Source organism: Trichomycterus rosablanca, chromosome 11 (assembly GCF_030014385.1).
Source record: "Trichomycterus rosablanca isolate fTriRos1 chromosome 11, fTriRos1.hap1, whole genome shotgun sequence".
In the NCBI taxonomy this organism is placed as follows: Eukaryota; Metazoa; Chordata; class Actinopteri; order Siluriformes; family Trichomycteridae; genus Trichomycterus; species Trichomycterus rosablanca.
In genome coordinates, this window is record NC_085998.1 from 38903659 (window position 1) to 38920525 (window position 16867).

The 16867-nt window shown below is 45.1% G+C and overlaps 1 protein-coding gene across 3 annotated transcripts in view; it reads right to left on the reverse strand.

The window, feature by feature from the left end:
• Positions 1 to 108: 108 nt before the first annotated feature.
• Positions 109 to 16867, reverse strand: part of lekr1 (leucine, glutamate and lysine rich 1) — a 67012-nt gene continuing 50253 nt past the window's right edge. Inside the window, exons 10-14 of one of the 3 annotated variants that reach the window (XM_063004302.1) lie at positions 9179 to 9272; positions 5040 to 5192; positions 4140 to 4352; positions 1059 to 1361; positions 109 to 505 (exon numbers count right to left, since the gene is read on the reverse strand). In XM_063004302.1, coding sequence (XP_062860372.1) covers positions 422 to 505; positions 1059 to 1361; positions 4140 to 4352; positions 5040 to 5192; positions 9179 to 9272 — 847 coding nt within the window. In that variant the 3' untranslated portion in view covers positions 109 to 421. Of the gene's footprint in view, positions 506 to 1017; positions 1362 to 4139; positions 4353 to 5039; positions 5193 to 9172; positions 9273 to 16867 lie in introns of all 3 variants that reach the window. The other 2 variants (XM_063004301.1, XM_063004303.1) reach the window with 2 other exon arrangements.

A 16867-nucleotide genomic window follows, 5' to 3' on the forward strand; every position in this document is an offset into this window, starting at 1 on the left:
TTCATGCCTTATGAGCTTCACCCACACACACACACACACACACACACACACACACACACACACACACACACACTCACACACACAGGGACGAGTCGGAGATGAAAACGCTTCATGTGTGGAACAGTTTAATATAAAAAGCAAATATAAACACCTTTAACATAATAAAGTACAGTATGCTTAATGTAGCAGGCCAGCAGAGGTGGACGTACTGGTGGCGGCGGTCCCCGAGGAACGCGCGTGAGAGTTCAGAGATGGTGAGCGATGTAAGCGGATGTAAGAGATGCTAGGCTAAGCGTGCGTGAGATGGACCTCTACACTCCCTGTTCTGTACTCGCGTGTGTCTGGGGGAGGGAGGGAGGGAGGGAGGACTGCGTGTATGAAAGACCACGTGGGAGGCTGCACTGCCGTCATACGTGTGTGTTCATGAGTGCATGTGTGTACTGAGGGAGGGGGGAGGGTTTAAACGTGTGGGTGGTTTGGGATTAGTTGTCACGCTCGCTTCTCCCTATTAGAGAGAGAGAGAGAGAGAGAGAGAGAGTATTAGCTAGAGCTACGTGTCTTATATTTCTTATATTTTATATTTTTAGATGAGATGAGCTGCGTAATTCCAGGTCAGGGTCTGTACACACGCTTTACAAACTTAATCTCCTGTTCTTAATATTATCAATAAAAGCAGTTGTAGCCTAGCGGTTAGGATAATGGACTAGTAATCAAATGGTCACTGGTTCAAGCCCCACCACTGCCAGGTTGCCACTGTTGGGCCCTTAAGCAAGACCCTTAACCCTCAAGTGCTGTCTGTGTGAAGTTTGCATGTTCTCCCTGTCCAAAGTCCAAAGTCGTGCAGTCAGGGCAGTTGGAGCTACTGGAATCTGCCCTAGTGTGTGTGTGATCAATCAATCAGACCCACCGTGACCCTGACCAGGATAAAACGGTGCTAAAACAAACAATGAATGGATTCTAATTGTTGTAAGAAATGCACACACACACACACACACACACACACACACACACACACACTTTTGCCCTTAGCGGCGTTTGTCCTTTCTGCCCGTCCTCACATTGACGCGTTGGCGTGGCCCGCTGACCGAGGTCGCTCTCTCAGAGTCGAGTCTGGGCAGAGCGGGCAGCTTCTGCCGCGAGGAATCGTGCCAGGACGCCGCGCTCCTCCCTCCACCGGTGGAGTCCCGGGCGTGTGAGGGGGTCAGGCTAGGCAGGGAGGATCGGACGGATCGGTGGGAGTCCAAGGGGCCCGACGGTGCCTGTCCGATGCCCAGCAGCCGCTCTCTCGCCAGTGAAAGGGCGGCCGTTAGCTCTGCCCGCTCCTCACACTCGCGCCTCACTGTTTCCTGCAGCAGAGCGTTCTACACAGCGGGACAGAAAGAAGGAAAAATACAGAGGAAGATGAAAGAGAAGTTTTATTACTTTTAAAATAATATTTAGCTTTATTTTTACTCTAAACGTTTATTTTTTGTACTTTGACAGACAAATTTTGTACTAAATGTTAAATTAAACTAAGTAAAAATCAACAGGGGTGTCACAGTGGGTAGCTCTTACACCCTACACATCCTAAACACACACACACACACACACACACACACTGAAACAGTCACTGTAGCTGAGGCGTCAAACTGCACCCTCTTGTGGTTACCAACGGAACTGCAGTAATTTTGCACCTACAGTGTAAGTGTTTGGGATCTGAACTTTATACCAATTCAGACAAAAAAGCTCCAAATTTGAACTTAAAGTTAATAAGTAAATGATTTAAAGCACCGAAGGTTCGATTTTATCTGTAAATATACAAAACTATATGAATTGATTAATTTATTAAAATAATGAAACGCTCAGGTGGTCTATTATGCTATTATGCGGTGCTACCAGCCGTCCGGGCGTCTACACAGACATGTCCAGTGGATTCCTGGACCTGCTGCAAACCTGACCAGGATAAATCGGTTGATGAAGTTATGACACCTGGTCATAACTTCATTCAATCCCTCCCCTCGGGCAGGCGCTATAGGTCCATCCACACCAAAACGTCCAGGTTTAGGAGCAGTTTCTTCTTGAGCGTGACAATATTCACCTGCTGCCAATTGTCTAAATATTGTAGAACTCATCCTACATGCTGTACACTTTACTGTTATTTTTGTAAATATTCCACACGCTGCTAACTTACATAATCTGTAAATTACTGTATATTGCCATCGGTATGTTAGCATATATTGTGTACTTCTGCTTATATGTACATAAATACATGCACACGTCCATACGTTTTCTATATATTGCCTGTATATAGTCTTATAGCTTGTATATTTTTGTGTTTAATGTTTATGTATACATTGCTTGTGTACTGTATTTATACTAGAGGAATTCCTTGTGTGTATCCACATACTTGGCCAATAAATCTGATTCTGATGAAAATGAAGTGAAAAAATAACGCGCGTCAAACTGCACCCTCCTGTGGTTACAGAGTGGAACTGCAGGCCACAATTTTGGAGCGTCCTGGTGCTTAAGTTATAGGAAGGGCAGGGGGGGCTATTCATGCCTTGAGCCCAGTGTTTTCCAGAGACCCTGACCAGGATACAGCAGATTACAAGATTTTGAAGTTTTGCTTTTCCACCCCACCCACATCAAGACGAAGACAGGGGTTGTTACCCCACCAGACACAGACCTGAGCTAACCCCAGCACCCCCCATTCCCAGTCAGCGAGGAGCGCCTCTTATTTTGGCTCACTTTCAAGCCACGTTGTCTGTCCTTGATGAAATGTATTCCTCTCTAAGTGAGGAAAGCGAGGCCACCATGTCAGCAGTGCCAGACATTCACAAGCCGGGTCCATGAGATAAAAAAGAAATGAGAAAGACGCAAATGTAAAGGTTCTAAAAAAGACGAAGATCAAAAGCAGGACGGAGGAGGAAGAGACGAGGACGAGGAAACGTGAAATGTCCTCGGGCGCTGGTTTAATATCACGGTCGGGTCCTGGACGGCTTTCAGGTAGCTGTTAACAGCGCAGGAGGAGCGTGTGGGAGGATAAATGCCGTTCAGGTCTGAAATGAGAGCGCGAGGATAAAATGGTGTGGAGCTTCAGGGATGCAGTAAAAGAGCGCGTCGGCTGTAAAAAATTCACATTACAGCGGCGTGAACCGGGCGGTCCAGGGTTCGAGACGCACAGACGGAACCGGAGCTGCTGTACGCGAGCTGTGTTTAGGAAGAAGGAGGATTGAGAAGCTTATGATTTCCTACCTCAGTAACTACAGTGTTAATACATTCTCATATTTAGGCGTCGCCACAGCGGATCATTCTGGTCTGTGACCCTTGGCCAGATTCACTTTCTGATTTAATTCTTGTATTTTTCTCTGGGCTTGGGACCTGCACTGAGAGCGCACTGACAAGTTTCACCCCCTGGACCTCTGGATCTGGACATTAGCCAACCACATCTGTGCAGATGCCCGACTGGCTGCTAGCGCTGCTGAGATTCGAACCCCAGATCCCAGGATCTCAGCGGTAATGGGTTAGGGTACTATGTTGCTGCACCAACCTCAAACTCCATCATATAAATAATCGAAGTATTTCTCAAAGCCCAAGTGACAATATTAAAGAATCATGGCACAGTGGGTAGCAAGAGGGGCCTGGGTTCGAATCCCCTGCTGGGTGGACAGAATGCTTTTTGTGTGAGGTTTGCATGTTCTCCTTGTGTCTGCAGGTTTCCTCCCACCATTCCAGGTCTGAAGACGTGCAGTCAGGCCAATTAGAGCTACTAGAAATGACCCTGTGATGGACTGGTGACCTGTCTGGGTGTTTCCTAGGTACAAATTCCCACAGACATACTTTAAAGACTTGTGAGAAGCCGTGTCAGAAGTCCGGCAAGCTGACAGTGAGGCGTCCGAATACTTTTGACCGTACAGTGTGCGTATCAGTAAGCTGTGATGGTTCGTGGTTCCCGCCCGGTTTTAAGGTGTGATTGTGATTGCGTGGGCAGTTGTAGCCTAGTGGTTAAGGTACTAGACTAGTAATTAGAGGGTTGTCGGTTCAAGACCCATCACTGTGAAGTTGCCACTGTTTGGCCCTTGAGCGAGGCCCTTAACCCTCAGTTGCTTAGACAATAGCGTCTGCTGAATGCTGAAAATGAAAATGTAAATGTGTGAGACCTCGTCGGTCAGACCGCTGTTCTCCTCCCCGAGTTGCCGGACGTCTCTGAGAAGCTTCTCCAGTTCCAGCGTCGTACCCTGATGCTGCTTCTCCAGGTGTGATCTCTCCTCTCGTACACGCTGCAAATCCACCTCCCGCACTCTCAGCCGAGCCTCCAGCTCCGACACCTCGTCTCTCAGCTCCTGCGCGGCCGAGGCCACCAGAGCCGGCAGCTGAGGGGACAGACGGGGAGACGGTTAGTGTCCGGGGTGGCGCAACGTCACACATCTGGATCTTTTCATTTGAAGTGACGTTGGCGTCACGATGGCGGCGCTGCTCTCGTAGCGTAACACATAAAAACACAGTGAACCTCGTCACCAACATCTGGACCACTGGAGCCGCCACGCCCGACATCCCTCAGTGGAAATATGCAAGTTATCCACTTGAATGCCACCCTATATATCCTGCTGCTTTTCTTATCTATTTATGTTCCTAATATTTTACATAGCCAGTTCCCCACTGGGGTGGCATTTGATTCCTTTCTGTGTGGAGTTTGCATGTTCTCCCCGTGTCTGTGTGGCTTTCCTCCCACAGTACACAGACATGCAGTGTGTGTGTGTGTGTGTGTGTGTGTCCTGTGATGGACTGACCCTGACCAGGATAAAGCGGTGGTTAAGTTTCCCACCCACTTTCTAGGTCTCTTGATCAAACAGCCACTAATCCATGAGGGTGAGGCTAACATGTGCTTCCTCCAAGACACATTCTACCAGCCAATCAGGTCTCTACAATTGGTGGTGGATCTTGGTCAGTTAAAACGCTTCCTGACCAGCCTCACCTGCAGCATCTGGATCAAAGCACTAACTTTCAGTATGTGTATGTATGTCAGTGTGTGTGTGTGTGTGTGTGTGTGTGTGTATAACCTGGTCCTGTAGTGTTTGGTATTGGGACTGGTACTGGTCGACCAGTTGCTGGTTCTTCTGTCTCTGGATGTCGAGCTCCAGAGTGAAATCTCTCCTCAGCTCACACTCGCTCTGCTCCAACAGCTTCATCATCTCAACCTTCTCAGACTTTAGCTACACACACACACACACACACACACACACACACACACACACACACACACATAAATATGTGTATACACACATGTACACAACACAAACACACACAAAAACATACATATAAACACACGTGCACACATACATACACACATGCACACACACACACAACACAGGCATATGTACACACACAAATACACACAAATGCATGAACATGCATATGCACACGTACACGAACACAACACATACACACACATACAAACACACACACACATCCATAAACATATATATCTTTATATATGCACACATACTTACACACATATACACATACAAATGCATAAACATGCATATACACACACGCACCCAAATACACACACATACACACACAAATACACACACATATACACACACATATGAATACACACACATAAAGCATACAATATTAGGACACAGGCATGTTCTGTGTCTGTGTGGGTTTCCTCCGAGTGTTCCGGTTTCCTCCCACAGTCCAAAGACCTGTATTCAGGACAACTGGAGCTACTGGAAACTTCCCTAAGTGTGTGTAAATGTGTGTGTGTGTGTGTGTGTGTGTTTGCCTTGCGATGGACTGGCATATGCGTATGTAGTATACAGTATATACTGAGAGTAGTATACAGTATACAGTATGTACTGAGTGTAGCATGCAGTATATACTGGGTAACCATCCGTAAACTCCCGATAAAGCATTATTATGTTGAAGTTCTTTCCAGAGGAAGTCTGGAACTCAGTAGTGAGCGCTGCAACTGAGGGCAAATTCATTTACAACTGAAAGGTTTTAGCACTAATCCATGTGTTCATGAGGAACTGCTGCTTGGTGGTTGTGCTGTTGTTGCTCCTAGACATTTTTGCATTACAACATTAGCACTCACAGCTGACTGAGTTGCTGGAAATGTGGGATTCAGGATCTGGGTACAGAACCCTGTTAAAGTCCCGGTGCTCCTCAGTACATCCGGTTCTAGTTCTAATTTTAGTTGCATTTCAGTTCCACTAGTTCTAAGGGTGGATATAAACCTTTGATCATGCACCGTAATGTTGTTTAATGGCCGTGTGTCACAGACTCATTTTTAGAGACATCCATCCGACCTTTTCATGGCTAATGTGAGATTAGCGTAACCCCAAATATTTTCCAGTGCTCGAGCGATCTGGGTCAGGCTGCCCTCTGAAGATCCTGAAATGAGGCGTCGCATTTTTAGCTGGAGTTTGGAGGGTGAGATGACCGGAGCGCATTCATCGCAGCCTTACTGCACGTTCAAAACAGGTCGAGCAAACTGGAGTGGATTAAAATAAAATAACGTTTCTAGCACTCATTCATTATTCAACTTGAATAACTGAAATAATGACAGAAAATTAGAGCAACTGCATTAGTATTTTTTGCAGTGAACAAGATCATCTCTAACCCACCACCGTGGAGATTAGAGTTCGAATATATCGGCCTCTCAATGTCTGGCCTGGATGAAAAATAGGAGTGTTGCATCAGGAAGGGGATCCAATGTAAAATTGTGCCAGATCAGTTATGGGACCAAAATCAATTCATCTGCTGTGTCGACCCCAACATACCGAGAGATAAATCAAAATTATATTAATTCTAATGAATAATTGAGAAAAGAACACTAGAATACAGCGGTACCCTGAAACTGGACGTCAGTCGGTTCTGGGAGTGGCGTCCAGTTTTAAAGATGTTGAGTTTCAGGGTATTTTTCCCCATAAGGATGTTTGTGATACCTGTTAATGCGTCCATGGTCCCGTGGAACTGCTTATATTTTAGTCTCATGTAAAATAATGAGGTTGTTTTTGACACTTAAACGCTGAAAATAACACAAATATAATATAAACACACTGAAATACAATTACTAACGGTTACACATCAATAAAAATACAATAAAAGCTGCACTTTAGTTTTACTACTTTATTGTTTCCTGACGCTTCTTAATCACTTTTATCTGTCGAATATACACGACGAGGCGGCTCAGGTGGCGCAGCGGTAAAAACACACGCTGGAACCGGAGCTGGGATCTGGAATACGTCGTATCGAGTCTCGGCTCTGCCTGCCGGCTAAGGCTGAGCGGCCACATGAACAACGATTGGCCTGTTGTTCAGATATGGGCCGGATTAAGCCGGATGGCGTCTCTCTCCCATGACTGGTGCAATTACGACCTCTGCTGGCTGATTGATGGCGCCTGCACAGAGATGAGAAAAGAGTGCTGTCAGGGTGTGTCTCTCCGTACACAACGCTGAGCTGCACTGCACTCGTCAAAGTGTAGGTGATAAGATGCATACGGCCGCTGCCCGCGTGTCGGAGGGGGCGTGGGTTAGCTTCGTTCTCCTCAATCAGAGCGGGGATCGGCATTGGTGGAGAGGAAGCGTGACGCAATCGGGCAACTGGCTCGCTAACAAATGCATAAATAATAATAATAAAAAGAATATACTCGACTAAAGTAGGATAAAATTACTTTCTGACTATCCCAGTTTGTTTGGAAGCTGGGGTCAGAGTGCAGGGTCAGCCATGGTACGCTTTGCTCAAGGGTCCAGATTCGATAGCCCAAATCTCACCCCACCACTCTACCAACCCACCGCCGCCCCCATATTGTAAGAATTTTATCAACACACTGAACACATTCACACACTTGGCACCGTAAACAATAATCTCTCCTGCACTTATCGACAGGGCCACCCAAACAGGACGGTTCCTGTCAAATCTGGTTCCTCTCAGGAAAGTTTCCACAGAACATCTGGACTGTTTCATGGTTCCTCTCACACTCGGAGAACTCGTTAAAATTTCTGAAGAAATTACGAAGAGCGAAAAGCATCAGGAGGTCGTGTGATTGTTTCCAAAACTCGGGTATCTCAGCGTCCCTTTTGTTCGCTAAAAATAATGTAATACTGTAATTGTTTAAAAAGCACAAAGCACCGTCGTTTACTGTGAAAAAGGCACCACAAAACATTCACATTTCTTCGATATACGTTCTGTGGTTGTGGTGGTTGGAAATGCACACAAAGCAGCTTTAATTTGAGTCTTTATGGTGTTTAAAGTCTCATTTAATTGTGCAGCATCGACTCCTAATTCCTTCTTAGGCTAACGAGTGGTGGGAGGGTCGCTTACGAAAACAGAACAACAATCCAAGCGGCTAAAGAGCCACAAATAAAAAAGGGGGTTTAATCACAATTCAAAGCGGTGGCCAAAATTGCTGTACTGTACTTTGTGCAATACTTTTTAATAACTTTCTTTAAAAATACTGTTTATATTTTTGTAATTTTTGTACATATTCTTACTTTCTACTTAAGCAATAGAATACTTGAGGTCGTGTGTTATCATGAATAACATCACGGCTGTGATTCGGTCGCAGGCACGAGCCGAAGGCGAGTACAGTAGATCTGTTCTATTGCTTAAGTAGAAAGTAAGAATATGTACAAAAATGACAAAACTATAAACACCTGTTTATATTATATTATTAAACCTACTGAACACCTGTTTATATTATATTATTAAACCTACTGAACACCTGTTTATATTATATTATTAAACCTACTGAACACCTGTTTATATTATATTATTAAACCTACTGAACACCTGTTTATATTATATTATTAAACCTACTGAACACCTGTTTATATTATATTATTAAACCTACTGAACACCTGTTTTGAATTGGAATGTCGACTGTCACTCAGCCCTTCCCACACGTTCCTACACGTCTGTGTTTACATTTACAGCAAACAGCGGAAGCCTTCATCCACAGCGACAACTGTACCCCAATACAATGCATGTGAGTGAGGGTTGAGGGCCTCTCTCAGGGGCCCAAGAGGAAAAACGATGACCTCCTGATCAACAACCTTCAATGCCTGATCTCACACACACGCTGTTTTCTCTGAATAGTCACAAATTCCCACAGACTCACCTTTCCAAAGGAGCTGAGACTGTTAATGTGGCGAACTTATTATCTCAGGATGCTTTATCGTACCGTTACCTGTGCGTTTTCCACCTGGCTGAGCTCCAGTCTTCTTCTGAACGTGCTCTCCTGCTCCTGCAGCTCCTCCTCCTGTGCACGCTGTAGCGCCTCCCTGAGGAAACAGACGGTATTACAGCCACCCGAACACGCAAACACGTGATCAGCAAGCTTGTTAGCCGGACCGGCTGCTTTTTATCGCGTGTGGTGTTGGGTTTAGCGTGCAGACGAGCCGATTATCCAATAGGAACGTCCTCAAGTCATAACGAAATCATAACGACCCCCCCTTCCTCCCCCCCAAAAAGCTGTGAGCTTTCAGTTTAATGACCTGCGCTGTGGAAGGCGCTGGCATGCTACGACACGGGTCGTTTCAAAGCACCCAGCTCCTCTTTTATGTCGGGTACAGAGGGTTATTAATATCAATGGATCCAAACACACACACACACACAGAGACTTCAAGGCCGTGTGTGAAGAGCACCACCGACAGGACGCGTTTGCATTTGCATGCGCGAATGTTTTGATCTTGCGAAGGTTAAAGGACCGGCGCTGTTTACCCGCCCGCTGCCAGACGCGCTTCTCTCCCGCCTTTGAACCCGAGGCTAACGTTAGCGCGGGGATCAAACGCAGGCTAGCACAACGTGGCGGATAATCTCCTGGACGTCTGTGTGGGTGAACCAGAATGGTTGCAAACACTGAGCTACTCACGATGCCCCGCCCAACGACGCATCAAAAAAACGACCACATGATGCTAAATGACCTGACCTGGCATGACGTGTGTGTAGCCGAGTGTGTGTGTGTGTTTGCACAAAAGGGAGCCCCTCCCGTACCGGAGCACGTGGCGCGGCCTAACCCGCGGTGCTCCGCTAATCCGTCTCACTCCCTGGGGTTTCCCTTTGACGTTATTCCCCGCCTCCCATAATCCTTTGCGCCTTTTGTTTCCGCCCGCTTTAGGAACGGCTCTAACGCCGGGCGGGCGTGGCGCATTCGAACAAACGGCCCTTCCAGATGTTTCTTTCTCTTTTGCGCTTTATTGAGCGCGCAGCTGTTGAACTCACGCACTCTGAACTCTGCCACATTAATGGCATCCGGAAAGGCTGAAAAATCTTAAACATGGCAACCGCTCATCCTTTCATTGGGTGTATGGCAGAAAAGCACTGGACAGGGTGCCAAGTCCTCGCCAAGCCCCCCTTAGAAGTAGGCACTTAAGTCAAACCATGTAGTGGCAGCTCAGCGGTTAAGATACTGGACTAGTAATCAAAAGGTTGCCAGTTTAAGCCCCACCACTGCCATGTTTCCATCGTTGGGCCCCTTAGCAAGGCCCCTAACCCTCAATTGCTTAGAATGTGTTCATTGTTTCTAAGTCGCTTTGGATAAAAGCGATCTCAATGCTGGTGAGATGAATCACGAGCACCCTGAGGCTGCTGCCTGTTTGGAATTTGGCATGTTCCTTCTCCAAGTGGGTTTTTTTCTCGACACTTTTCTTCCACTTCCTGAAACATAACATTAGATCTGGGTGGGCAAACTTTTTGGCTCAAAACAGCCTAACGAGGGCGCCCAGGTGGCCGATCAGCTTTGTGCACGGAGAGCCGCACCCTGATCACATTATTCCTAAACTCTGTGCAGTGCCATCAATCAGCCAGCAGAGGTCGTGATTGCATCAGTTATGAGCTCCCTGTCCGGCTCCCTGCCTGGATGAACAACAGTCAGACGGATGGCAGAGCTGAGTACCAGCTCTGGTGTACTAGCGTATTTTACCGCTGCGCCACCTGAGCGGCCAAAACGTTTTTTCTATACGTTCTGTAGATACCAGGCAGTAAAGTAGGCTTTCATTTATTTTTTTGCTTGACGTCCCACAGGTGATGATGACGCTCAGCGAAAGAGCGATCAGCGATTCAGGCGACAAGAGGCGAAAAATCGTGTCCAGGGTGCATTTCAGGAATCTCCCGCAACAACCCAAAGCAAAACAATTTTTTGCTCACTAGGAATAAATGACTGAATAAACGTTTCCAGGAAAATAATTCTGATTCTTCAAAGGACGTGTTTTTATAGTATAAACACACTGTGACTACGTACGGAGAATAAAATACTGATGAGAAATGAAAAACATCAATATTTGTAATTATTTGCAGCTTTTCTTTAGACCAGATGCAGAATTCCTCGCTGTGTTGCATGTCAGTTTTGCATCCCGTCCTGAACGCATCGTACAGCATGTTTACTTTAATGTCCGCATTTGGGAAAAATCTGGATTTAACTGCTTTTCTTACGGCACTGAAACGGCACCAGCATTTATGTGGACGCCTGCACCACACCGGGTTCATTTATCTACTACGTACACGACGGGTCTGTGTGAAACCCCAGCGCTCTGTCTCTTCCTACACAGACACGTTTACACAGACGCGTCCTACGCTCCCGAGAGGAAGGCACGTCTGAATTCTTATTCATCGATAGATGACGTGTTCCAGCAGTAATCCAGTCCAGAGCTGAGAGATAGAGACGAGCGGGACGATCGTATCGGACACACGTGGGATTTTCTGATGGCTCGATGTTCGAGGAATAAGAAGCAGATGGGTTCGTCTCCCAAACATCCTCATCTCACCGGCTTTTAGATCAATAATCTGAACCAGTGAAGCTTCTCTAATGTTTTTGTTTAAACCACAGTGTCACTGTTCTGTCAAACAGGGAAACGACTCCGACACCACATTAGTTCCACCCTGGAAGAGAAGTAGATCCGACAGCGGTGGAGGAATACCAAACCACGTGTTCAAAGCTGTGAACTTTAGCTAGCTCGCTACGCCTGTAACGGCTCTATGTGGCGTTATTTACCCGCTGCTTGGCTGTGTTCACTGTGGCTACGCAAAATGTGGTCATATTCAGAAAGCTAGCATGCACGTACACAACACAACTTATTTTATCTTAGCATTAGAGGCATGTATTTATCTATTTATTTATGCATTTTCTCTCTTTTTCTCCCTATGCTGGGGATCCCAGATCACGTATGAGGAGGGTATATTGCTGCTCACGGGCCCCTTCTTTACACCCGTGCTTCTGTACAGACGCCTCTATCGGCTAACCATGGTTCTCACACAGCGTTTGAAGACCCCACCCACTTAGTCAGGTAATTTCCCCACCCAGCAGACACGGTAGCCAATTTGTGTCTGCTGCAGGCACTGCCAATCGTGCCCGCTAGATGGCCACCTGGGCACCTGGCATGTTTTTGTTTTATATATAAAACAGACATCGAAACTCAGTCACTCGAATAGCGGGATTGATCTAACGACCTCCCGTCACCCCACTCACTCACTCACTCACTGTCTTAACCTCTTATCCAATCAGGGGGGTTGGTGCTGGAGCCTATCTCAGCTTTTCAATGGGCGCAAAGCACACAGTAACACCCTGGACTGGGCACCAGTCCATCGCAGGGCACACACACACACACACATTCACCTATAGGGCAATTCAGTGTCTCCAATTAACCTGACTGCATGTTTTTGGACTGTGGGAGGAAACCAGAGACACGAGGAGAACATGCAAACTCTGCACAGAAAGGACCTGGACCGTCCCACCTGGGGATCGAACCCAGGACCCTCTTGCTGTGAGGCGACAGTGCTACCCACGTAGCCACCGTGCCGCCCTCCCGTCACCTTAAAGAAGATTATCCAATCCAGGCCTGGGAATCTAACTGGAAAACCGCCGCTAATCCCTTGACTTTGGAGAAAATGGCACACACCCGTCATGCTAGTTTTAACATCTTGGCACAGAGACAACAAGTCCGATCTGTTCTGAAGAACGAAGATTCCCTCATTTTATTTTCCTCCTCCAGCGTGTCACTCGCTCTCCACAGCGCACAAACATCACTGGGCTCGTTGTCCGGCCGCCGGCGGCATGAATGAGGCCGTTTGTTCCCGGCGCGGCGGTGATAACAGCCCTGGAGCGCGGGGATCATGTTTGCGCGTCGGCGAAGGCACGGAACGTCCGCCGCGGGGTCGCACGGGGTCGCCCGCAGCGGTAATGAGGCAGGGTCATGCTCCACGTAACGGATATACACAAATACACACGGCATGCTGGGATCATCAGGGAGAGTGTGGAAGGTCAGCGGGCTGTTAGTGTCAAAATCAGCGACGATGACGTTAAACAAAGAAGCTTTTCTCTCTTTTTCTCCCAGTTTAGTCGTAGCCAGTTCCTCTTCCTCTGCTGGAGACCCCGGTGGTGTACGAGGAGGGTATATTCTCCTGACACGCCCTCCCTCCGACTCTGATTTGCTCTTATTCGCCCGTACTTCGGTGGAGAGTCACGCACTGATCTCCACGTTCCTCCACTTCTCTACAGGCGCCTCGGGCTACTAACCAGGGTCCTTACACAGCCTCGAAGACCCCGCACCAGTTTTTTTTAGTCCCGTCTTTACCCACCCAGCAGTCTGTCTGCACTGCTGATTGTGGCCACTAGGGGGAGTTCAGCTCTTAGTGACTTAGATATTGAGCTCCTCATGTCTGTGTAGAGTGTAGATGCCCAACTGGCTGATAGCACAGTTGATATTCAAGTACTGTAGAGAGCTGGTGTATTTTACTGCTGCGCCACCTGAGCGCCCCAATAAATAAGAACAATAAAAAACAATAAAAACACTAAAACATTATTTAGTTCTGTTTTACCTTCACTTTTTTTCTAAAGAAGGTTTTTTGCAGTGTGAATTCGACCCAAATAAAGGAGGATTTAAGGATTTTGGCACCAGTACCACGCCGGTGGAGGAGTGCAGTGTGTATATTTTAAATAACGTGTATTTTGGAGTAATGGAAGGTGCAGAACACACAGTCGTACCTGTTATGACTAACATGTTCCTTCCCTTGAGGAAACACACACTGACAGTGATGCAGGATTCACCCGTGTGGGTTCCACCCTAACAACACGCTACCACACAGGACAGAACATTTACTTCTGAGGGTGCGAGGAAGGTTTACGGAAAATGTTTATTATTCATTTTTATTATTTTTACCCTCCCAACCATCTCCTCTGTTACACACGTACACATGATTTATTCAGGACACACAGATCCAGTCACTGTAATGTTTTGGGTTGGCAGGGGTGCTTGTTTTACTCAAAAAATCTTTTCTATTTCTTTAACTCTATACCATACACTATTTTATTTGGCTGAAAAAAAGTAATAAAAAAATAACACTAATAAATAATAGTAATAAATAAATAAAAAATAATAAATAAGTAACAGTAATAAATAAATCAATAATAAAATGAATAAATAAATTAATTAATTAATTAATAAAAACCAGTGATAAATAAATAAATAAATAAAAAACAGTAATAAATAAATAAAAACCAGTAATAAAAAAATATATATAGTAATAAATACATCAATAAAACATAATCAATACAATAATAATAAAATGAATAAATAAATGAATAAACAAATAAATAAAAACCAGTAATAAATAACAATAAAAAGCAATAAATAAATGAATTATAAAATGAATGAATAAATAAATAAATACATTAATAAATAAATAAATGAATAAATAAAAACCAGTAATAAAAAACAGCAATAAATAAATAAATAAATGAATAAACAAATAAATAAAAAACAGTAATAAATAAATAAAAGTCATAAATAAATCAATAAAAAATAATAAATAAATAACAGTATAAATAAATAATAATAAAATAAATACATAAATGAATAAACAAATAAATAAAAACCGGTAATAAATAACAGCAATAAATAAATTAATGATAAAATGAATGAATAAATGAATGAATGAATAAATAAAAACCAGTAATAAATAAATAAAAAACCAGTAATAAATAAATAAATAGTTAAATGAATGAATGAATGAATAAATAAATGAATAAAAAGTAAAAAACAAAAAATAAGTAATAAATAAATGAATGATAAAATTAATGAATAAATAAATAAATAAAAACCAGTAATAATAACTAAATAGCAGTAATAAATGAATTAAAAAATACCAGTAATAAATAAATAACAGCAATAATAAAATAAATAAATAAATAAATACTTGTGCTGCCTGCTCACCGACCTGTACCCTCTACAGAAGCCCTCGTCACGTCTCAGGTGCCATCAGAAAAAGGACCGGTGTTACTAAACCCGAGTACAGGTAGCTGTACAGGCTACAGTAGATCCATGTTATTAGGTAACACACAGCAGGGTTTAGACGGAGAGAGCTGGTGATAGTCTGGGAGAGCAGAACGCCCCCAAACACAAAGAGGAGAACAGAGCGACACTGTGCTGGTGATTAGAGGCACAAACTGAGCTGATCCAGCTGCTCACACCTGGGAACAGTCGGGTTTAAAGAGGCAGAGGGAACACGCTGGCAGTGCCAGGGGATGATAAACGGGTACACCTCCGAGCCTCGAACATCAGACGGATCTGAAGTTACACAAAAGCACAGAGTCAGCGCGGGTAATTGGGAACGGAGCGTGTCGGAACCGCTCGCTTTGTGCTTGTGGTTTATTTAAATGCGCGCTGGCAACCATGGCGCAGAACGAGGTCAGGGCGAGATACCAAACAAAAAACCCCCAAAAAAGCACACAGGGGTGGGAACCACGCCCTCAGGTACAAAATAACAGCCAGCAAAGTGGAATTAATGTAAAAGCCTTGATGATTTATGATCCTGAGCTCCGACCGTCTATTGTCCTCCGCTCACACATCGACATCGTCCAACAATAAGCGATAAAAAAGCTTTTACAGATGTTCTGCTGATGTTCTGTGTGTCCATAAATTAATATGAACACACGAATCATTTATTTACTAAACGTTCTAGTCCGGCGGCACGGTGGCACTATTGCTTCACAGTAAGAAGGTCCTGGGTTTTAATCCCAGGTGGAGCGGTGTGGGTCCTCTCTGTGTGGAGTTTGCTTGTGTCCTGTGTGGGTTTCCTCCGGGTGCTCCGGTTTCCTCCCACAGTCCAAATGTATGCGGTGTGTGTGTTTGCCCTGTGATAGACTAGCAACCTGACCCACCATGACCCTGACCAGGATAAAGCGGTGGTAAAACATATATAGTGGCTGCACTGGTTATACACTGTTAAGCACAGGCGTACGACATCAACTACGTACATTAAACCGTGACAACATAATTACTACCTAAACAGTTTAAGGAAGTCCCTTGACTGTTCCTGTGCTGTACAAGGTCTGTGGTTTAAATGGAGCATCCAGCATCACCTATACGACGTCAGATAAACAATTCGACTGATTGGCGCCAAACTGGGTGAAAGTTCAGCCGCAAGCTGTAAAAACCGAGCGGCAAAGCTGTGAATCTGTGCTCGGCGGCTCCGTCTCAATCCACACAAAACAGCATTCGGACACGGACCGAACAGTCCCTGATCTGAACCCAGTCAGGAAAGCAGGAATTCCAAACGCTGTTCACTACACGTGTGATTCTACAGCTCAGCAAACGCTCAGTCATGATCTCGCTGAACTTTACAGGGAAGCTTGAATTTTCTGGAATGTGTGTGTGTGTGTGCGTGTGTGTGTGTGTCATGGCAGTCCTGGGATTTTAATCATTTCAAGTGTGTTTAACCTCCAAATTCTTCCACCACAGACGTAAATGGGTGTTCCAGCAGAACAAAGACCTTAAACACACAACAGAACTGGTTCTGGAACGACTGGAAGTTCAGGCAGGTCTGCGCTGGAAAATTAATAAATAATAATAATAAATAATAAATAATAAACTTGCTGCCAGAA